This window comes from Condylura cristata, unplaced genomic scaffold, assembly GCF_000260355.1.
Source record: "Condylura cristata isolate star-nosed mole 26May11 unplaced genomic scaffold, ConCri1.0 scaffold00023, whole genome shotgun sequence".
In the NCBI taxonomy this organism is placed as follows: Eukaryota; Metazoa; Chordata; class Mammalia; order Eulipotyphla; family Talpidae; genus Condylura; species Condylura cristata.
The window spans coordinates 25254424-25278080 of record NW_004567124.1 but is presented as its reverse complement, the minus strand read 5'-3'; the positions used below and the strand labels follow the sequence as shown (position 1 = coordinate 25278080).

At 40.9% G+C, this 23657-nt stretch overlaps 2 protein-coding genes across 8 annotated transcripts in view; both read left to right on the top strand.

The window, feature by feature from the left end:
• Positions 1-7642, top strand: part of MGA (MGA, MAX dimerization protein) — a 100788-nt gene extending 93146 nt beyond the window's left edge. The window contains exons 23-24 of one of the 2 annotated variants that reach the window (XM_004687891.2): positions 217-393; positions 1212-7642. In XM_004687891.2, the coding sequence (XP_004687948.1) occupies positions 217-393; positions 1212-2485 (1451 nt within the window). In that variant the 3' untranslated portion in view covers positions 2486-7642. The remainder of the gene's footprint in view (positions 1-216; positions 394-1211) is intronic. The other variant, XM_004687892.1, reaches the window with a different exon arrangement.
• Positions 7643-8559: 917 nt separating this feature from the next.
• Positions 8560-23657, top strand: part of MAPKBP1 (mitogen-activated protein kinase binding protein 1) — a 47134-nt gene continuing 32036 nt past the window's right edge. For all 6 annotated transcript variants that reach the window (XM_012728641.1, XM_012728643.1, XM_012728642.1 and 3 more), the window contains exons 1-2: positions 8560-8613; positions 9168-9390. In XM_012728641.1, the coding sequence (XP_012584095.1) occupies positions 9274-9390 (117 nt within the window). In that variant the 5' untranslated portion in view covers positions 8560-8613; positions 9168-9273. The remainder of the gene's footprint in view (positions 8614-9167; positions 9391-23657) is intronic.

Genomic DNA, 23657 nt, shown 5'->3' with positions numbered 1-23657 from the left:
TCAAAAATAAGAACTTTTATTGCTTAGGAGAATCAGTGGGCAGGTAACCATTACTAAGTGAAAACTAAATTTCAAGTCAGAATTCCCTAACTAATTTTAATTTTACTTTTTGCCTTTAACATCAGTCTGGTTTTGGGATATCCCCTAGATTCTTAGATTACTCTCATATTAGTTAAAGATCTTTTATCTTTAACTAATTTCTGATCTTCCTTTCAGAAAATACCTCACCTTCTGATACTCCACACACCTCTGCCAACATTGTGATGACTCCACAAGGGCAACTGCTCACCTTGAAAGGACCGCTGTTCTCAGGACCAGTGGTAACTGTTTCTCCCGCTCTCTTAGAAACAGATCTGAAGCCTCAAGATCCCAGCAATGCTGTAGCTCAATCAGGTGTGTCATAAATGTTAATCTTTCGTGTAGTAAACAAGAATTATCCCTGTTACTCACAGTGACAACAAAAGCCTTGGATCATAGTCTAATGGTAAAGAGCATTTTCTTTGGTAAGAGATGATCCTATTTTTAGAATGTATTTGGCTCCTCTCTGATACTTTATTGGTCTCTTTTACCTGGGATTGGAAACTAGTTTGTCATCTTTAGAAAAGATGTGAAAATGATAGGAACATGAGAAATCAGTGTTTTAGTCCTTGGCATTGATAAATATTTACCCATTTTGTGGTGAGAGATTACCAATCTCATTCACTTTGAGCACCAGTTCCTTTTGAGGCGAATAGGTAGAGTTGGAGGGGAAGTCACTCTTTGATGATTAAGTTCTAGGAATTAAATTTTTGATTAAGGTGAAAGGGTATACTTACCAAAGTACTGATACTTTGAAACTCAATCTGGAGGAGTCATCCTTTCTCTGACAGTGTGCTGCCTCTAGTTTCCCTCAGAGTAACAATAATTGGGTAAACAGAATCAAGGTGCATAGCTACCTTGGCCTGAAGAATTACTTGGGCAGGATATCTATAAAGTTAAATAGAACCTTTGTTAATGGAGTATCAAAGGGTCTTTAGGTCATTAGATTTTTACCGAAGTTCTTGTTGGGTATAAATTCATAATTTGAAGAACTAACATTTCCATTTTCTTTTTGATAAACATAGACTGGCGATTTTTTTTTTTAACCCCACCCTGAGCTGGGTGGTCATTGGGTATGAATGAGAGATATGCTTACTACTATAGATCTAAATGAAATTTTTTTTCCCCCCCAGAAAATGACGACTTATTTATGATGCCAAGAATTGTTAATGTAACATCATTGGCCACAGAGGGAGGTTTGGTAGATATGGATGGCAGCAGATATCCTCATGAAGTTCCTGATGGCAAGCCACCTGACCACCTGAAAAATACCATCAAGAATGAAGATAATTCCTTTGAAGAGTCAGGTAGACTCTCTTCCAGAGGCAACCATAGAGATGGGCGAATGGCATTGGGTCCGACACAGGTTTTTCTGGCAAATAAAGATTCTGGCTTTCCACAGATAGTTGATGCTTCCAGTATTCAAGAAGCACAAGAATTCACCAAAAAGACTTCTAGTGAAATGAGAGGGATTCAGTATAAATGGAAAGAGAGTGAATCAAGACGGGAGAGACTGAAATCAAAGGAGTCTTCATTTCATAAATTAAAGATGAAAGACCTCAAAGACTCAAGCATAGAGATGGAACTGAGAAAAGTGGCATCAGCTATAGAGGAAGCAGCACTGGACCCCAGTGAACTGCTAACTAACACGGAAGATGAGGATGATACTGATGAGACTCTGACTTCTCTGCTCAATGAGATTGCTTTTCTTAATCAGCAGCTAAATGATGACACTGTTAACTTGGCCGAACTGCCCAACTCGATGGAAACAGAGTTCCCGGGGGATACTCAACGGGCTTTTATCAGTAAGCTTCCACCTGGTAACAGAGCAACTTTCCAGGTTGGCCACTTGGGAACTGATTTGAAAGAGTTGCCTGATGTACAAGGGGAGAGTGAATCTGTCAGTCCTCTCCTCTTACACTTGGAAGATGATGACTTCTCAGAGAATGAAAAACAACTTGCAGAACCAGCCTCTGAGCCAGATGTCCTTAAGATTGTTATTGACTCTGAGATAAAGGATTCCCTCCTTTCCCACAGGAAAGCCAGTGATGGAGGGAAGAGTACTTCTGGTTTTCCCGGAGAACCTGAAAGTGTGTCCTCACCCCCCATTCTACACATGAAGGCTGGCCTAGAGAACAATAGCACAGACACTCTGTGGAGGCCTATGCCAAAGTTAGCACCTCTGGGTTTAAAAGTAGCTAATCCTCCCAGTGATGCAGATGGTCAAAGTCTCAAGGTGATGCCTTGTTTGGCACCTGTAGCTGCCAAAGTTGGGTCAATTGGACAAAAAATGAACTTAGTGGGGAATGACCAGGAATGCCGGGAGAATAAGGTGATGCCTACATTGGCACCTGTTGTGGCCAAAATGGGCAACTCTGGGGCCTCACCAAGTTCTGCAGGGAAATGAACTTGTCCTCAGGCAGAAGCCAGGCTGTGAGGGAAAACAACCTTTCTCTGCAGGCATCTGTTTATTTGCGTCATGGAACTGTGATCCTTGACTTTGATGTGGTAGATAATGGTAGAGAAAGGGGTAGGGTGCTGATCTCGGTATAAGAAATTACTACTATGAAATTCTGATCATGTTAAAATGTGTTACCTCACTTGTGGTGCTGGGTCTCCTCATCCTCTCTAAGAAGATGTGATCCATTACTGAACACGAGGTGCCCCTTTTACCCAAGGAATTCATAATAAGATTCTAGATCCATAGTGGTTTTTAGTCTTTCTTCCCAGAGAAAAAGATGCTGGAGACTTTGGAGTTACTATGGACTGAACTGTAGTTGATAGCTGTTGGAGTTGTTTAAGTCTGAAATCCAAGGAATGTGATGCATCTGTGTAGAAGGATCCAAAAGAGAGAGATTCAGTTGATGTTTCATGAGTAGGGGAAGAGAGGATGGGTACCATGGAATACCAAAGTGAAGGATTTTTATGTCATTCAGCATAATTTTCTCTTCTCTCATGTCCCAAGTTTCCTATATTCCCTTGCTTTTTCAATCAGAATTATAAATCCAAGCCTTCTGGTAAAGTAAGAATGCTTTTACCTTTTATTACTAAGGTAATTATTTTGAGATGTTTAAAAAAAACAATACTAGTTCTCCCTTACTGTCTTTGGGTATTAAAGGACTATTCATTTCACAGTAAGAGGGAAATCTACCTGGAGTTTATATTTTGGAGGTTGGTGTAGAGGGAGTGCCCCTTTTTCAGAAATCACTCAAGAGATAGCTAAAATGAAAGTCATTCCCTCCCTAGACCAGAGACAGTGGCCAAAATAAAAAAATTGTGGGGCTGGATTTTTCCAAAGTCAAACCAGCCTTCTGGTGCTTGAAGGTTTCATTCACTTTTACCTGCACAGGATGTAAAGAAAAGTCAAGTCATAGTAGGCACTCTTTACTAGGGAAATAAGAGGCAGTATTTGAATCACAAGATATATTTTTTATTATCTGCTACCATGGATTCAGTGATCTGTAGAGCTTTTTCACTCATTTGCTGTCAGGGTGTGAAGGACTGACAGCCTGTAAAGATAAAGATATTTATATTTTTGTATAGTTGTTTTCATAGATTTCTCAAAGGCTGATGTTTTCAACCTAGAAGATGAGATTTGTATTGAGTATAGAAATGATGTTTCCTATCTAGTTTGTAAATAATCATGGTGCACTTGAGGGGTCTCTTGGAAACTCCTGGGGGCAAGAATCACTATTCTGAAAATGTATAGACTGAGACTTAGCTGCTGCATTTTGCCTTTCTTAAATAATTATATTTTGGAATGTAACCCCTTTCTGTCTTCAGTGACAGAATTTGCTTGTGTTGTGAAACAGTAACACAAGAGCTTCCAGTGCCTAGGCTGTGCCTAGGTGATACCATTTCTTTTACATCCCCTGTCTTCTTTACCCCAAACGCTACTCAGCATATCTTCAAAACTAGGTTGTGAGACCAACTTTGGAGTAGTTGTAGCTCGTGAATTACTACTTTCATGGTTGGTTCTCTTTCTAGTAATTCTGGTAATCAGCAGATTGAAAAGGGTGGAAAAACTTCTGTAAATTGCAGTGGGAGCAAGTTCTTTGTTGGTTTATTGCTACTTGCCTTTCTAGACCTGCTCATCAGCATTCAACCTTCCTTCCTTCCTTCTAAGGATAAGGTTACTGAAGAAGCTTGAAGTAGGTGAAGAGTGCCCTCAATGGTAAAGAGTGCCCCTCCCCACTCCTCTTTATCCAGCAGATTTCATTCAATGCCTTAGCCAAGGAGTCCACACCTGTCTTCCCTGCTAATAATTGTCATTGGAGATGCTAGTACTTAATCCGGGTATAATAGTTTCCCATTATTTCCTTGCTTGTCTTGTCCTCACATTTCCTCCTGACTTCCCAAGGCTCTTGTACTAGCTTTTGAAGGTCAGCTAAGGAGCAGACAAGTGAGTGAATAATACTCAGGAAAAGAAGGACCATTCTGCTTCTGAACACTGTTCCCTTTTTTAGAAGAAAGTAGACAAACAGGTTATAATAATCACTTCTTGAGGGGTGGGTAGGTGATTCTGTTCATGAGAGATGCACAGTTACGGAATTAAGATGATTCCAACTGTTTGAGGAAGTTCGGAAATGTCATTACAAAACCCCCAAGATAATGGTGTTTGCAAGACCTTTTAGAACTAGAAAGTCATCAGGGCTGATTTGAGGAGGGTTCAGTCTTCAGAACAGACCTGCAGTCTTGACAGAAATCTAAAATCTCCAAAATGCCTACCCTTTAACCTTACCCCAAGAGAAACTAATCTATGAAAATTACATATGTGATTATGAAAGATGTAGTAGAGTGAGAGGAGTTGAGGCATCTAGAGGATAGCGAGCCCTCACCCTAACTCTATATAAAAGCATGATCTCAGTAGACCAATATTTCGCCTTTTTATACATCTGTAAATAAATGGAATGTTTTTAAGAATATAATTATGTCAGATTTAGCTTTTTCTTTTATATATTAAATATATATCTTTCCTTTTCTGCTTTTGAAAAAATGACTATTTTTTTAGAAACCTCAGAAGTTCGGTGATTGAAAGGCAGAATGTTATAAACTTGAAATAAATAAATCAGTTATATTACTTAAAGCAGGACTTGGTGTTGGGAGGTTTGTGCCGAGCTGGAGTAGAGAATTCTAATGCCCTGAGGCATATTTGAGAGAGGTGCCACTAAAGTAGTTTTATCGTAGGAATTTCTTAATGATTCCACAGCTTCTGACAATACTATTTAGGAGAGGTTTTTGGTGTTCTAATCCTTGTAGAGTATTTTATATGGAGATTTCAAAAGTTTGTACAGAAGTATTTGTCTCAAGAACCTGTTCTGTGATGAAGAAAGGCTAGCCTCATAGTACTAATGTGTGCAAGGCATTACCCCTGTTACCCTGTGCAATAGAGAATATAAACAGTTTTAGTGGCTAAGGACAGTGAGGCTTTGTACAAGATATATATTAGCTAGTATAATTTACAAAAAGATTAAAGGAGTTCTTTAGACATTGAATTACTCTTCTGTCATAAACAGATCAAGTCCAATTTATAAATGTCATATGAATTACTTACATGTTTTGAACACAGGAGAAAGACAATCCATCTTATTTTGGGTAGTGGATAATAATTGGGATTTCCCCCCTAATTATACTGGTTGGACTATTGAAGTGGAATGGTATCAACTAAACTTGAGTGGTCAAAGCACTTTGAAAACAGGTCTAAAATATAACTTTCTTGTTCCTCCCAGAAAATTTAAGGGGGAAAAATATAGCACATTTTAAGGTACTACTATAGAGAATGATAACCAAGAATCAATACAGTTCTCACATGAAATTATTTTGAAGTGTAGGGGCATCAATCGTATTATCTAATGAAAGTTTATGTGAACGTGAATGGCTGGATGTAGAGAAGAATAAAGCTGAGTGATTCAGATCATTGCCATTTGGAGCAAAACAGCAGTCAAAATGCATTTTGAAAAATAAAGGGAAAGAATTTGATTATATACAACTTTTGAACAGAGGTATAGATTATATATGACAACTGCTCTACAAAGTGTTGAATAATAGTGATGGAGGTATGTGGAGAATAAGAATACCAAACCATGGGATAAATTGGGAATTTTGAGACAAATCTAAGCTTACTAAATTATTTACTGCAAATTCTACTGTTAGAAGAGATGGGAGAGCAGTCTAGGAAGCATTGTTTTGAGATCCATCCTGCGTCCAGCTGCAAGCTTTGGTCTTAGCTGTCCCATAGTGCCTTGCATGTAAAGGTGCTCAATAAATAATTTGAATTGATGAGCAAGTGCTTACTTTAGCTTGTTCCAGAGTCTTATCATTGCACCTATTTGCACGTTAAGCCTAGGGTGAATTTTTAAAATCTGATGAGTGTAGTGCTAAGCAGATAATTGTATACATCTATTCTAGATATCTAGAATTTTAGGGTCTGACAGCCATGTATACATGTTCAGGACATACACATGAAGAATAAAAAGTGAAATAGTACAGGATGAAATACTTAGATGAAAGTTAACTGCATTTTGAAGGGTGGGATAGCAAATGTTAGGAGAAAAGGGAGGTAACACTTCTATTCACACTGGGCATGGACTGTTTTCTGGGGAATCCAAGAAGCGTGGAAATAGTCCACAGTCTTCCCTTATTGGCATTCCAACAGTTGCATGATGCCTAGGTAGTAAAGGTGAGACTAAAATTAAAGAATTTAAAATATTTTGGTTTTGACCCTAGAATGGAAATAACCAGATTCCAGAATTAAGGAAAATAATAATTTCCCCCTAAATCTTAAAACAATGAAAGCAGGAGCTTGGATTGGTTCGCCAACTTTAGCTTCACATAAAACTCATTTGAGAAACATGCACCCTTTGATAGGATAAACTGTCCAAGGTAGTTTTGGACAGGAAATGACCAATGACACTTTGTAAGCCCATTTTTACCAGGCTTTGAGTGGTTAGGTGAGTGGGAAAACCATTAGTGGACTCACAAATCTGGAAATGGTACTTGGCTGGGGAATGCAGCACACCAGTAAGAACACCAGGTGGCACTATGGATTATGTAGCAGTATTGACTCCTCCCATAGAAAGGTAAAACTGAAGACTAGGGAGGAACAGACTTCCCTTTTTTACGCTATTATGGCTAAAGACAACTCCTTCCACCAGATTTAGGATTTAAATGTGAAAAACCCATTTTATATTTCATTACCTCTCCACACGTGCAGGGAAGGAAACTGCTAACCTCTAGTAACTTATTGCCATTTGCTTTTCTAGGAGGTTACTTCCCTTTGTGTCACCTTGTGAGCTTTACAGATCTTGTTTTTTTTTTTTTTTTTTTTTTTAAATATGTGGCTCCAACTCAAATGTGTACCATACTGTTTTGCCATTTGTCCAAGGCCCACCACTGCATGTGGACGGGGGAGACATATGTCAGTGTATTACTTCTCTGGGGCCCAACTCTTTCGACTGAGGCCACTCTTTTCATAAGGTAATTTCTTGAACTAGCAAGAAAATAAACTCAGGCTGAAACACCTATATACATAAAGGTATTTCTGTGCTGTGTCTTTTCCCTCTCCTCACCCCCTCAGTAAAACTACACTAACTTCAGTGTCCAAGCTTAACAGTGACCTCGCCAAGTTAACAGTACTAGGAAAAGATTTCATAACTAAATTCTGACAGGGACCAGGAAAAGATTGAAGCAAAAACATCCTGGTTAACTGGGTGAAAAAAGCAAGAGCGCGCTGGGAAATTGGAGGCTTAAAAAAAAAAAAAAGTGAAACAATTACATTACGTAGTCACATTACTTGTTTTCTTTTACCCCTCTATGCTTAAGGCCATTTTCAAGACCATGGCTTCCCCCTTTCCCCCCATAGCCAGTCGGGTTTCCCTGTTCAAAACACGTCTTAGCGATCGAAAGTGATTCAGAAGTCATTTCCACGAGCTGGTCGCGAGCAGAAAGTGTTCTAATCTCATTAAATCCCTGCGCTTTCTGGTGCGTGGAAGCAGAGCCTTAGGGCTGTTACTCAGGCTTGTAATTCTGACCTAGTTTCAGCTGGGTCCTTGGGCCTACGGAATGCCAGCCGTAGCACCCTAGGGGCGTGGTTGCCGACTTGTCGGGGGTCTGGGAAGTGCAGTTCTCTTGGGGGGCCAGACCTGGTAATACCATAAAAGGCTTGGTTCTCGGAATTTAAAGGCCATGTTCTGCTGAGCCCCTTCTAGGAGCGGTACCCGAGACCACAGTGTGCAGTGTCGGAGGTTCTGGAGCCCCGAGTACACGCTTCCTAGGCCCTCTCATTGGCCCCGCCCCCGTAGGCCTTCCTCCTCCATTTGAAACGCCCTCCTGGGCGCAGGCCACACCCTCCGCCTCTGGGCTCCGCCCACCCCATCGTAGCTTGGCTCAGGCGGTAGTTCGCGTTTTGAGCCGCTGGTGCCGCCATAGCTGCTGCTGCTGCTGCTGCCGCTGCTGCCTTGCGGCCGCGGAGCAAAAATCGCTGAGCGCGATGCCTGAGGGCGCCGTGAGCCGGGCTGCCCCCGAGCCCTGGGACTGGTGAGGCTGGGGTCCGAGCGGGGGCGCTGGCGCGTCGCAGGGATTTCTGACGGAGGGGGAAGAGAAAGGTCCAAGGCTCTAGTGGAGGGCCGGGAGCGAGCTCCAGAGGGACGGGGGTGGGGGCGGGGGTGGGGGAGGAAGGTCCCCGTGGCCAACCGGGTTTCCCGGTCACAGCGAGCTCTGACGCGCCGAGTGCCCCCACGGCTGCCAGCGCAGGTGACCAGACCCCCGAGGGACTCCTGTGACCTCGGTGGCCACTTTCCTAGGACTCTGCAGTTGCCATGGGAACAGTTAGGAATTAACGGGGATCTGTATAAGCCTCTAGCCCTGCTAGGTAGGGCCCATCCCAGTCTCTCCAGTTAAACGCCTCTGGTTGGCGTGGGCCTTGCGTTTCTTCGCAGCTCAGTCTCCCCCGCCTCCCCCTACTTTCATGGGTCTGGTCTTGCGACATTGTAGAAACACAGGATTTGAAAGCTGGGATGAGGAGAGAGGGCAATGTCTAGAGAGAGCTGCAGACATGCTAGGTACAAGGCAAGGTGGCTTCTGCATCTCAGGTCAGTGAGAGAGCTTACTGGAAGACCCTGTGCAGTGGGAAGGGAGTGCCACTGTTGAGACAAAGTCCCAAGACTGAGCCAGGAACTGTCCCGGGGTCTCCTCGTTATGATGGCTGTGGAAGGGTCAACCATTACCAGCCGGATCAAGAACCTTCTGCGATCCCCATCCATCAAACTACGCAGGAGTAAGGGAGGGAACCGGCGAGAGGACCTCAGCTCCAAGGTGAGTTCTAGAATTGGGAGTCACCATTTTCCAACACTCCCCTCTTCTGTTCCTTGTTCCTCTTTCACCTTCCTCTTTTTTTGGGAAAGGGGCGAACTAGAAGCTCCTGTGGGCTAAAGGGTGGGTCATGCCTATCTCTACCTTTCAAACAGGCTATGTTTTAGTGTCAGGTTAAGGGAAAAAGAACTGCAGAGGTGGACATGCTGAGATTTGTCTGTGAGAAGAGATGAATAGGAGTAGGGCATCCTGGGTTCAGCTGTGGCCTCATTTAGAAACTTAATCTGTGCTTGGGGAAGCCAGTTGCTATGCTATGACTCAGTTTCCCTTTTTGAAAGAGGGTTAGTGGACCATAAACCCTGTGAAGGGTTAACTATGACTAATGTAGCTGCAAGTGTGTGTCACAGCTGGGGTTATGTAAGACAGTAGTAGCAGAAAGAAAGATGTGAAAACACCTAGTCTTGAGAGTTTGACTTGCTTGGGGTCAAAACATTTATTTGTATCTTCAAGCGACCTGTGCTAATTAACTGGAGTGTTTTGGCTTCTTGGGAATGATTACATACAAGGAGTCAGCTACCTGCCAGCAAAACTGTTCTCTGGGTTTTCCCTTGACCATTCCTCAACTCATACTGTGTGCTGAAAGCCACATCCCAGCCTTCTGTAGAAGCTTCTCATAGGGAAGTCCATTTTCATCTCATCACTTGTTAGGAATATTGGGTCTTTACACTTCAACTTCACTGAACTGTACAACTTGAGAATATATTCTCTGCAGGAATCTAGGACTTTGTCCTCACAGGACAGATTAGATTTTGTTTCTTGTTGGCAGCCTGAAAACACAGTAGTAGCCTTGTGTGGTACAGGATTGCTACAGGGAGAGGCATTTGAGACAGCAGCATTTTATTACCCTGTCTGTACCTCTTCAGAGATGAGTAATGATTTAGAGTGCTAACGTACAACATGTCAAGATTCCTGGATCTCTGTCCCTTAGCAGAAACTTACTTGGACTTAGTCGGAAGGTGAGTAGCTTTCCTGTATAATTCCGCAAAGCTGTTGAATCAAAATTGACCATAAGGTTACATGGCAGTAGATAAAGTGACCCTTCCAAGGACTCTTAATTATTATTCATATTGTCCAGAGGTAGAATGACTCTGAAACTTAAAAGCTATCTTAGATTTGACTATGTTCACTCATTTGTGGTGTTGGATCATCCTTAGTACTATAAGTTCTTAAATTTCTTGGCTGGTAACTTGGCAAAAAGCAACACTATTAGAGAAATCTCATAATTTGATCTCTGTGTTGACCAACTATAGTATATTTAGTAGTTGGGAGTTTAGTCCTTAGTGTTAAAACTTAGGGTAATTTTGATCTGGAATTCAGAAGGTATGCTTACCATTCTTTAAAACTTCCCATGCCCCTCATTATTAAAACATTCAACAGATGTTGATCATGTGCCTATTATGTGTAGAATCAGTATGAATAAAATATTACCCTTGCCATCAAAGAGCTGTGGCTAGTCAGACATGTAAACAAATAATTCCAACATGGTGTGTTAAGTGCTGTCATAGAAGTATGTATAAAGGAGTTAATGACATAAGGAGGGAACCCAAACAATTTAGGGGAATTAGGAAAGACTTCTAGAAGAAGGGATGCTTGAACTATGAGGCAAGAGGAGAAGCTTTCCAGGAAAACAGTGGGAAAGAGCATCTCTGGCATCACCATTAAACATCCCTATTTCAAATAGGGAGTGCTTCAGACTGCTTTAAATGGCTTTTGTTTGTCCTACAGCTATTAATGAAGGAAATGCTTAGCTGAATTGAATGACTCTTGAAAAGTCAGCAAGAGTGCTGGGGCATATCTTTAGCACCCAAGTAGTAGGCTGTCTTTGTGTGCCTGGATCCTACTCAAGATGACTATAAAATCTTGCCTTGGGGTAACCCACTGGACCACCTAGGTGTGATGTGAGACTTCATGAAATAATATATAGTGTTCTGAATACACAGCTTTCAATTCATGGATAACTAATTCCAAACTAAAATTCGAAGATCAAAAGGCATATTTGCCTCTTTTGTGGGATAAAGGAAGAAGTAACAGTCTTCATGCAACTCTTACCTCTGATGGCCTGATGTTTTGAATCATACACCCTTCTTTCTGAAGTAGCCTTTTCATCAAATTTTCCATTTATTTTTAGATCCAACTTAACTGGAGCCACAGGGTGTTCTCTAATTAATTCCACTACCTTGGAACCAATCTCTAATTGCTCTTTTATGTATGTCTTGTGTTTTAGGGTCAGCGGTCATGTTCTTTTTTTTATTTTTAACATCACATTGCTTAAGTGTCAGGTGTACAGTAAATACTAAATGAATAATAAATGAGAACAATTTAAAGATACCAGGTATGGTTTCTCAGTTAGAATCCCAGAAGAGTGAGAAATGTTTAGGTATTTGTGACTTCTTGAGAAGAGTAATCAAAATTAGAAACAATAAAATGTTAAAAAGAAGTAGAGTTGCAGCCTGCTTAGGGACAGGGCTTAAGAGCAAATGAGGTCACGTGCAGAAGGAAGTGCTCATTAAAGGCTTCTTAATTCAGAAGAGACCTAGTTAAAAATATGGTTGCAAGCTGAAGTCAGACAGCCATTATGGATAGGGATTTAAATCATTAGAGAGTGGGCCTGTTCTGCTGCCCACTCTCTCTGGTGAGTTTTCTCCTGTACCTCTGCCCTACACCACAGTTCTTGTATGCATAAATAAATAAAAATAAATCTTTAAAAGCTAATAAATTATTAGAGAGTAGGTGAAAGCTAGGATTATTATTAAACTTTCTCTAAGGGAGGGAAGCCTACATGTAATAGAATTAGAAAAGAGTAATTTGAAGTTTTATGCTTGATCTGAATCTTGAGGAGATGCAACTTAAAGTTATCAGTTCAGCTTTAGGTCCTGTACAATTCATTTCTACCTGTCATCTCAGTTGACAGTTGACGCTGGGTTTTCCATAAAAAGCAAATGTGTGTGCTCTTGTTAGCTACCCCCTCCCTCCCCTTTTTTAAGTTTCTGAAAGATTTTTGTGCGGCAGGAGCTGGATTTTTTTCTCTTCTAACAAAGGACAGTAGAGGACTAAAGCTGAGGAGGCAAGATTTAAATAAAGGATACAAAAGGATTGCCTGTGCTGGAGGGTTGTTAGATTTTGAAAAAGTAAACAAGGGGGATTTTGAATCTTGCCTCAATTCATGATTATCTATTTTCTCGTCTAGAAACTATGGGTAAAGTGACCAGCAGCTTTGGTGTAGTTCTCAGTGTTTATGATTATAAGTCTGAATCCTTCTGTCTGTATTTTTTCCTGAAGATTTTCTCATGTTTGACAGTATGGTAGTCTTTATACCTTTAAATATGTGGCTCTAAGGACAGTTGAGTAGCTGAGTTTCATGAAGAGAAAAAAATGGTAGTAATCTAACTTCAGCCTTTGCTCATTATTTGAACCCAGATATTTGTATTGAAACACTTTAAATCTGCCTACTTGGTAGTGAGGAAGCTCATTTTCAAATTGTATATGAGTTGTTGATTCTAATCTGGTGGCTCTCAACTTGGGAGAGGGATGAGGATAGAAATCTGTGCAATATTTATACAATATACATTCCTGGGTCCTGCCCTAGCTATTTGGAGCCAGCACCTCTGGGGGCTGGTGATGGTGGTGGTTAGTGTTTGATTAAGTTCCACAGAGCCCACTGCTGGGTTTCAAAGTTCTGTGTTAGATGCTATGGACCCTGAAATCTATAGTCATCATACCCAAGCACTCATTGAAGTTTCTTGAGAGTACATACATCTGACCACCATCCTGTTTTCTTTTCACAGTTTTTAAACTTTTCTGATTGATTGCTCTTTAAACTGCTATGTCATGGATAGATTTGAGAGACCTGCATACACTGCTGTCGGCTCAGGTATTAGGATTCCACCATTGCTTTAGTAAAACAGATCAGCAGGAATTTCCTCTGTGGCCAGGAATAGGAAACTTCATGATAATATTCCTGAGTCTGATCTTCTACATCACCGGTCCATTACCCACCTCCCAAGGGGCTCGTGAGAACCAATAGTTTTTGTGTTTAATAAACACTCTCTGGCCTCTCCATAGAGAATGGATGACCAAGAGTCCATGCCTCTGTGACCAGCAGCTCTACACCCTTGCACCCCTCTTGCCCTTGTGAGTGAACCTGGGTCAGTTCTTACTGAGTTTTCCATCTCACAGATTCTTCAGTTATGGTTGTGAAAGTGTCTTGAGATCCTTAAAACAGGAGGTGTACAATGTAACATGTGAGGTGTTCTCCTGGGTTAATTTCTTTGATGTGTTTCACCCTTCCTTTGCCTTCCACCTTCAAAGTGATTCTCACGGAAGAGAGAGGATTCTTCTCTCCCATCTTCCTGTCTCCCAGCCAACACCTCTCCCTTTGCTCTCTAAAATAACCCTGCTTCTTCGGGCTGAAGTTATCTTGCAAAGCCTGCTGGAATCTCCTTAGCCTCACTCACTTCATAGTCCAGCAGCACCACTGCTTTTAAGCTCTCTTTCCTCTTTCAGCTTGCAGTTTAGGCAAGGTTCCCCTGTTGCATCGATTTGAGTCACTGTCTTATTTCCTGCTGGTATTTTGAATATTTGGGGCACATTGTTATTTCTCTTGCTTCATTTTTTTTCCTTCCGTTTGTCTTCTGTGTGTTTTCATTTCTTGTCTAGTGAAAAAACATAGGAAAGAATGAGACGTCAGTCTAACCTTTGTAAATTTGCTGTCAAGCCCAGTCTCATGTTGTGCTTATAGCTATCAGGGTCCCTTTGTCTGGAAAACAAGTCTAGAACTTACTTGGAACAATACTTATTCACAGTAAGCTTCTCTGGGAACAGAGTCTGCCCCACTGTTGTAGGAGTATCTGTTGGTTTTTTAACTTTATGTTCAGACTGCCCTGTTGATAGTGGAAAAAAGCTCCAATGTTTTCAATAGGATTTATTGCAATACTCAACTTCCCACTTGCTACAAACTAAACCTTTCTTCTGTGCTTCATTGTTTAAGACAGATAGTCTGTCAGCTCTTTTACAGAAATTCTTAGTAGAGGTGTGGAATGAGAACTACCCATGGGCATGAATCAAATCAATAAAGTGTTTATTGTTTATGTGTTATCAAATCAAGTGGTAAAATTATGTATTTTACCATTCTGTTCCCTCCTAAAATAAAATTTAAAAAATGGTGGTAGTGGGGTGGAGTGGGGTCTGAAATAGAGTGTGACAACCAGATTGGGCAGTGTGGATCTTTAGGGCAGTGATTTTGAGTATCCAGAAATTTTCCAACTCTTGGTTGCCTTCCTTCTGACTTTACCAGCAAGTTCACAGTGCTCCTTAGCTGGCCAAAGCATTTTCCTCTGGTTTTGAAGGACACTTATAAAATAATGAGTTCACAGTATGGATCTTTCCTTTTTAAATTTCTAGGGAATACATTCCATCCCCTCTCAATTTTATCACAGGAAAAATGCTTTTTGTTGTTGTTGTTGCTTTATTAGTCCAAAAAACAACTATTATTTTTAGACTAGATCTTTAAGTCTACAAACCTTATCTCACACTGATATGGGAATGAAACTGAAGATATTTTCGTTTTCCTGCCCCTCCATCCATAGTTGAGATGTGAAGATTTTAGAGTAGTCTTTTCTGAAATCACATGGCTGACTTCCTCCCCCCTCCCCCCACCCCACCCCCTTCCAGCCCCTTTGTGAAAGTCTGTCTTGGAGGAGTCCTGGGAAGTTTCTTAGGTATTTCTGGATTTGAACATTAAGCCTTGATGAGTGCACACAGTTTCTAGCTTCTCACTGTCCACGTGATCAGACATTTTGGACTGTGTTCCTTCCTTGGTACTGGTGGCCATTTCCCAGTAAGTTCATTCCGACCCTTAAAGATGCTTCCACTTAAAAAATAAAACAAAACTGAAATATATAGCAGATACAGAAAAGTTTATGAACTATAATATAATATTTATTGTAAATAATTATAAGAGCATTGCCCATGTAACTACTACTCAAGTTAAGGAATAGAACATCTCCAGGGTATTGGTGATTTCTGAAGAATGTGACACTATGTCATCAAGCTGGGGAGAGATGGGCATAAAGTTTTTGTCTTAAATGATTAAGATGATTTAGTTTTAAAAATTAAAATAGAAGTTTCTTCACTGTTCAACATTTTTAGACATTATGCATATTAGAACCACCCCTTTCCAAGTTTATTCACAGCACTTCCTGTCCTTATCTTACTCTCCTAATAATAATATTAGAAATAGTAATATTTGTAGTGGTGATGATGACTAACATTTATTGAGCTTTTGCTATGTACTATTATACTAAGCCTTTTATATATATTATGTCATTCAAGTTTTAGACCGTCCTACTATAAATACTGTTGCCATCTCCATTTTGTATGTGAGGAAACTGATGCTCAAAGAGATCAGGGGAGTAGCTGGTGGTTGCATAAACAGCAGGTGACTGAACAGGCGCTCAACCTTAGCGATCTTAACTCACTCCAAGGTCCACGTTTAATATTTATTTTGCACTCCTCCCAGGGAGTCTTCACATGCAGAACTTAGCACTGAACACAGTTTGCCTAGTATTGTGATCGCCAAGAGTCACCACCTGCATTTAGCTTGGAAAAGTCAGTACCTTTATTCTCCACCATTTCCCACGTTACTTTAATGATTTCCCCCACTCTAATTTTAGAGCCATCATTCAGTAACCCTTATTCCTCTGCATCCTTGCTCTTTTCACCCCATCTCCAGATCTCCTAAGCTGTTATCCCCATTTCTTGCCTTTAGGAGCTGTACAAGCTATGGATATTTGAGTGTCCAGTTGACAGGGTGCAGCTGGATAGCTCCAGATGTCCATAAGCTGAAAAAAGTTGTTGCTTCCCTCTTGGGGTTGGTGGGAGGTAGGGGAGTGAGGTGGCGACCAACAGATGCCTTGTTGGTTTTCATGTGAGGGTATCACAGGGCTTTAGACTTATGTTCTTACTTGGCAGTTGTTTGTATAGTTTATACTCCTGCCTGCTTGCTAATACCACTTACCCCAAATCCCTCTCCTTTAGCTCTGTATTCCCTATCTTTTAATCTCTGTGGCCATCTTTGTCACCCTGACTTTGTCTTTGAAGCTGTGAGCATAGCTGAGTCAAATGCCATCCCCTCCCTCACACCCCCCCCCCACCTCCCCGTGGTGCCTTTTTATTTTCCCCTCAGGGGAAAAAAAATGGATCTAAAATGTCCCATGTAAGGGCTGACTTGGATGATGACAGTAGTGGGGGTTCAAGGAACATGAAATTAGCAAAACTGAGGTTATTTGTCCAGCTGACTCTGCTTGACGAGGCAGGCTGCTAAGTTCCTTGAACAAGTGCCTTACCTTACCTGATTTTAAATTTGTATTATTTTTTACTTCTTCCCTCAGATAGACATGGTATCTTACTGTGTGCCTCCCTGCAACTGCCCTACTTAGTGCTAAAGCGAGAAAGCCACAGTCAGGTGAATTGGATGGAGAGGAGCCCACAGGCAGGTTGTGATCATGGGGGAAGATCTCAGAGCATGCTTAGAATCTGGACTCTTGCCAACCCACTGCTGCTCTCTTGGAGAAAAGCTGATGGTCAAGACTAAATTTGTAACAGGTCATCTGCAGGCTGTAGGCTTGCTGGCCTGCCTCTGTTACCTTGATGCTCATCATCAGCTTCTATTTGGGATAATATCTTGAATAACCAACCTGCTACTGCCTTTTCTAAACATGTCTTTTCTCCTTATGATGCCCTTCCTTCTCCAAGCTGCTTTGATCTTTCCTGCCAGGCTTCTACAGCAGCTGTCAGATATTCCCTCACAGTCAACCCAGAACTGGATAGTGGATGGGCTTCCAGAGTTAATGTGCAGACTGATGAGTGTGGGCGAGACATTGGCTCTCCATTTTTAACCACCTCTCCGTGGTACCCTTGCTGCTCTTCCTTGGGCCACTCTTTGAGTAGAAGGGTGTCTGTGCCAGCTTCTCTCTCATTTGGAAAATTGGAAAACTGATGCCTTCCTCCCAGAGCTGTTTGAGGATTAAATGAGTTTTAATGAAAATGAAAGCACATCATAAAGTCTAAATACCGAGGGGTTGCTGATATTACTGGGGTCTGTAGATTTCTAGAATACTCAGAAATGTCCTTCTAATTTGTTGGGAAGATGTTATTCTTTCAAGTTTCCGTTTATAAGTACTCCTTTTTTACAGGTTCAGTTTTTTTTCCAACATTTAATCATCCTCTGTATCTTTTTATTGCGATGTATCTTCACTGCGTTTTTCTTGCCAGTTGCCTAACTTGTATCAATGATACTTTAACTGCTGACCAAAAGGACTGCTTAGCAAACATTCTTTTTGATAGTAACTACTGTGTCGCTTATTTCAGGGCTAGGGGTATGATATTTGGGAACTTAAAAAAAAAAAGTCAAACCAGTGGACTAGGGTTGAGGGGAGTCCTAATTTACTGTGTTTTATTAGAAATCACTGAAGTAGTAAGCATGCTTTTTAACAGCAGTAGCTTCTCTACAAATAGGAATAACTTTTCTTCTTGGGGGCTATTCATTTATATTGAAATAATTTGGAAAATGAATTCATTCTAGGACGTCCTTTCAGACTTAGAATTTGTGGGCAGAGTGAAAACATGTTAATTTTATATAACCCATTGTTTGGAATTTTTAATGTTGTGTATCAGAGTAAATTTAAATGTTTGTTTTTAATAAAATATATGTGAAGATGTGGGGAAACAAGTGCACAGATGCCCTTACACTTTTGGTGAAAGCATACTTTAATCCAACCTTCTTAGAGGATAATTTGGTAATATCCACTATAACATAAATGTCTGTACTTTGATTTAGCATTTGTAATTCTGGAGTCTTATTCTATGCAAAACATTCATACCACACAAATTTGTGTATAATTGATTTTTTTGTGTGTGTGTTAATCATGATAGTGATATCTTTGATTAATCCAACTAACTGATCAATGGAGGGTTGGTATATATGAGGTCAGTCTGTGTACTGACTTGAAAGGGCATGCAAGATATATTGTGACAAAAAGGAAACTATTAATCATTTGTTATGTTATTGATTATTTATATTTTTGTTAAAACATATACATGTTAGTATGTGCATAGAAAAAAAATGAGGCTATAAGTACCAAACTGTTGTTAATATTGGTTACCTCAGGGAGGGATAGGAGTAGATTATGATGGACTTTCACTGTCTACATTTCTATATTTCTGTAATGTTGGAATTTTTTACAAGTCTGTATTATTTTTGTAAGTAGACAAACCCAATAAAAATAAAAGTCTCTATAATTTAAACATGTGTGTGTCATACTTAAATCTAAAATGCTTAGATTTTAAAGTGTCGATTCATTTTATCAAAGCATTTGTGTGCAAATGTTATTGAAAAATATATCTGGCATAATAAGCTTGTTTTGTTTTTGTTTTGCTGTAGTATAATAAGGCATAACAAATACTTCTTCACAGTCATCATTAACTTGTTGAATTTGAGATAATTCATTTCTTACATCTTCGAAAATATTTCTTTAGTTATCTTCAGTAAATAAAATCTTTTTTATTTATCCTGAAGTACATGTACTTTCTGAGAAATATTTTTTACACAAGTAATTTAGAGAAAAATACAAGTCATTCCTAATTCCAACCTCCAGATTAACTTGTAGCTACCACCATTTCTGGTTATTTGAACTGATAAAGTTCTTTTTAAACAATAGTACTGTTACTTTTCTGAGATTATCTGTGACCTTTAGGATTTATTCAGTAATTATAATTGTAAGTCAGATTGATGAAGAGCCATGCCATGCGTGTATTAGGGTTAAAACTAGTTTGTTGTGGTCATTAAGACACATGGATTATTCCATTTAGACTTTCCCTATCTGTGGAAAGGCATCACAATCCTGCTTCCTGCTCAGACTTCTAGGGATGACTGTGATAGATGGAATGTTCTCTAGGAGGTTAGACAATTTAATATGTCAGATTGACCAAAGAATAGTCACATATTTTTGAAGAATTAAAAATGAATTATTAATACATAGCAAATACTATACCCCATTTGTGAGCATAGAGCTGTGTGAAATAGCCATAATTTCCCACTTTCCAGGAGGTTATACACTAGTAGGAGAGAGAGGACAGATTCATGAAAGTTTCTGTACAACTTCTGAGCTAAGTAGCATGTACTATGTGAATAACACAGGTTAAGTGTTACTGAAAGAATGCCAAGGAGGGAGAAATCATTCTGGCCACGGTGATCAGCAGAAAGAATCTTGGATGATGTGCTTGAATTAAAGGTAGGATATCAGTATGGGATGGTAGAAGGTAAAGAAATTCCAGGTAAAAGAATATAAACTAAAACTCAGAATCCCCTTTCCAGAATAATGAATAATCCAGGTTGACAAACACACAGGATTCATATAGGTGAGTAGAAGAGAAATAGAATTAGAAGGTGGAGCCCCTGGGAGAATGCTTTGAATGCTAGGTTAAGATTCTTCTACTTTATTTGGTGGGCGCTAAAGAGCTAATGAAAATTTTTGAGCAGGGAAGAAGCTTGATCAAAGCTATGATTTTTTTGGTTGGTTGGGGGAGGGGAGGACAGGGTCTGTTATAAGATTGATTAGAAAGCCATTGCTGTATCCAGGAATGTGGTGCTGAAGGCTTAAACTGGGATGTTGGCATTGGGGATGGAAAGTGAGTGTTTTATAGAGAATTGTGTGTTGGAGAATCGTGCCTTCTTCCTAGGAGAGTCCTGTGACGCGAGTTGGCATGATCTCAAGGGCACCAAAAGGCCTCCCACTCCCCTTTCTGTCCTAGAGCACACATTCACTTTGCTAGGTTCAGATAAGAAATAGTATTCTCCCTGGTTACAAAGTTTCGAAACTAAGATAAGAAAACTCAAAAGTTGTGGAGTTGGTGAAAGAGGGGGAATTAGACCCTGCTGGTGATGAGACACTTAACTCTGAAGTTTTGCTTGTGATTCCGGTCTTGCTGTAGAAAAAGGGGAGAAACCCCTACTTTTCTCTTCTGGTTGCTTTAATTGAGAGATCTCTTATCCTTGCCTTTCTGAGATTTGAAAGAGAAAGTAGAGGTGCCAGCTGTGTACCAGGCACTGTGGTGGTAAGGCTGTTTTCTGCACTTCAGTACCCACTGATGCTTATATTATGAATTGAGGTTTTTAGCTAAAGGCTCTTCACCCCCTGTGAGTCTTGAGGTCTCACGCTGAGGTCTACCTCTTCCTCCATCTGCACACAAATCAGATTCTCCTGCTGCTGCCACTGTAATGTCAGTCAGTTGTCTTGGAAACAGTGTCAGCTGACCCATGTTGACTGAGGGTCTTGGCTCTGGCTGAACATGGGCAACTTTCAGTCATATCGGGTATTTTGCCATCAGAAGACCCTCTCTTTCCCTTTCTCTTATCATCTGAGAAGTCAGAACATATTGGCCCTTTTTCAGCTACTGATAAGACCTCCTAATTGTTTTAAACATAAGAACCCTGTTGTCCCTTCATCACGTGCCCTCTGCTCTATGCCACCTCAGACCTGCCCCTGTGCCTCCACCAAAGCACAGTGACTTCTCGCCGCTTGTGGTGATTTTGGACACCCTCCTCAGGTTGCCACCATTTCTGGAAACAGGCCCATCTGGGTCTACATCCTGGTTCTTCTACTCACTGCTTACCTGATAGCTTCTTCTATAAAATGGAAATACAACTAGTCTTTCCTAATCTTGTCAAGTGTGTTAAAGAAGATAATCTTGTAAAGTGCTTAGTATAGTTCTTAACACAGAGTACACTTTCTTTCACGCTATGGTTGCTGTTACTGCTAGAGATCATGTTTCTGTATTAGACCCATTTTTCCCCATGGATCTGTGTATGCTTGTAAGAATACATGGAGTATTGTTAGCCCCAGAAGGGGCTAAAATTTGGAACTAAAAATGGCAAAATAGCTTTAACAGTTCCCTACCTTTTTAACTCCCTGGAGAACTCTAATGAAGTCTTGAACCTGACTCCAGATCTGTTGGTTGAGAATCTTTCGACAGAGAGGGCATGGGGACTGCTATCTGAGAAAAACTTATTAAACTCTGTGAGTGATTCTGTTGATAGGCCAGGACTGGAATCTTTGTTGGTCTTCTCTACGAGTTCATGGACAGAGGAGCTCTAAGGTCATCCTCAAGCAGCAGCAGATTCACCTTTATACGCTGAGGCTGTTTTAATCCCAGCCTCGGAGAATTGGCTCAGTTCCAACTAATTCTGAATTCTAAGCAAGGGACCCTTGTTTTTATTATTGGAGTTACTTGTTTCTTAGGACCTTCTGGTATGGGCAGTAGAACCATAAAGCAGACGGACAGGCTAGAGATCAAAAACAGAGTAGGGAGGCACAGTCTGTTCTTCAGTCTTGGGGTGGCCATTGTGCTGCTTCCTGCCTCTGACCAGATGGCACTTTGCACTCTGAGGGAGCAGGACTAAGTGAACTCGGGCATGAAACCTGCTGCCCCAGGCCAGCCACTGAGTCTCTGCCCAGCTGGCAGTCTGCACCGAGTCTGCAGGCCATCATGGCTTCTGTGGCTTTTGTGTAAGTGGCAGTTCTCAGAATGTAGTGGAGAATCTGCTTGTGAGATTAGAGTGTTGTGAGTGGGCAGGAGACAGCATAGTTATTCTTAACCTGCAGGAAGGGAGTGAAAGGCGGAGAGTGTTCTGCCTTAGACACATCTGTAACATGCTTGTTTATAGAAACAGCAAGCCCATGGTTTGGCTAGAATGACTTATAACTCAGGTATTTATAGCTTGTATTGAGTGGGATTGAGTTGTGGAGAAAGGGAGAAGGAGAAGAAAGAAACTGGCAACAAAACCAGATAGATTGATTGCCTTCCAGCTGTTGGAGTTTCTTTACCAGTTGAGGACAGCAAATCCTAGATGACCTTGGCCTTTTCTGCTCTGGCCTCCTAGTTCTCTCTCTTAAAGAATCAACTAACTGCTCCCTTGCCTTTGCAGATTCCCTGTAATGGCCCCTGACAGAAATGACGAACAAACGCGGAGGGTCTGTCTAAGCCCTTCCCCAGCAGTGCCATTGTCTTGACTCCATACACTGTGTTTTGTGTCTTTCATTGGCTGATGCTTTTCCTTTAGTATGTAACTGATCAGATCTCTATGTAGAGAGCTGTGTGCAGCAGAGGAGTGGTGGAGGGGGGAGAGAAATTGGGAGATAGAGACAGGAAGAGAGAGAGGAGAAAAGCTCAGAAGACACTACCTAGAGTTCCTGGGATAATAGGTTTGGGGGTGTCTGTGATTCCATGTTGTGCCACTGTGTTGCAGATGGCTCTAGATTATGGAGACTCCTTTTTTTGCTTCCTTCACTTCTTTTCAGTACTCATAATGATCACCCCCTCCCCCTTCTGGGAAGTCTCCCTTTCACTGGCTTCCTGCTTCTCCTCCCTTTCTAGCTGCCTGGCACCTCATCTTCTCCATTCTCTAAAAATAGGTATTCCCCAAGGTTCTGTCCACAGCCTTTCTCCCTTCTCACTTCTCCTGTCTCATTGTACTTTAAATGTGGTTTTTCATCTCCATGTGAATAATCCTCACATACCTATTTCTAGTCCTGACCTCGCCAAACATTATATTATATTTATGTTGCTAATTCTATAATGTTCTGTGGTTCCTACAAAATATCCCTGGAGCACCTTAGAGTCAACATGCTTAAAGTAGACATCAGCCCATCCTCCCCTGTCTGGACCTGCGTCCTCTTTCTTATTGCAGCATTATTTCTTTTCATGGCACCGCCTTGTTCCCTATCTCTGAGAGTCAAAACTTTGCAGTCATGTGTCTTTTCCTCCACAGTTGTGTAATGCCTGATCTTGCCAATTAATCCTTTTCTACACCGATTGTCTTCATGCTGATGCAGATGAGCATAAAATTAAATGAGAATTACTTCTCATTTGAATTCTTCTGCAACCTATCAGTCTGTCACTCTGCTTGTATGTCTTAATGCACATTATCACCAAAATATAGCTTTGATTATGCCCCTGGCTCAAAACCCTTCCCTGGAGCATGTGGATGACCCCACTTAGTTTGACCTTCAAGACCTTTCCTGCTCTAGTTGCCGTCTTTCTTTCTTGATTTACTCTCCTACACAATCTTTGCTTGCACTGTTGCTTACCTGCTCTGTTATTTCCTTCTCCAAACTTGTTCATTCGCCTTCCACTGAGAATTCCCCCTCTCTGCC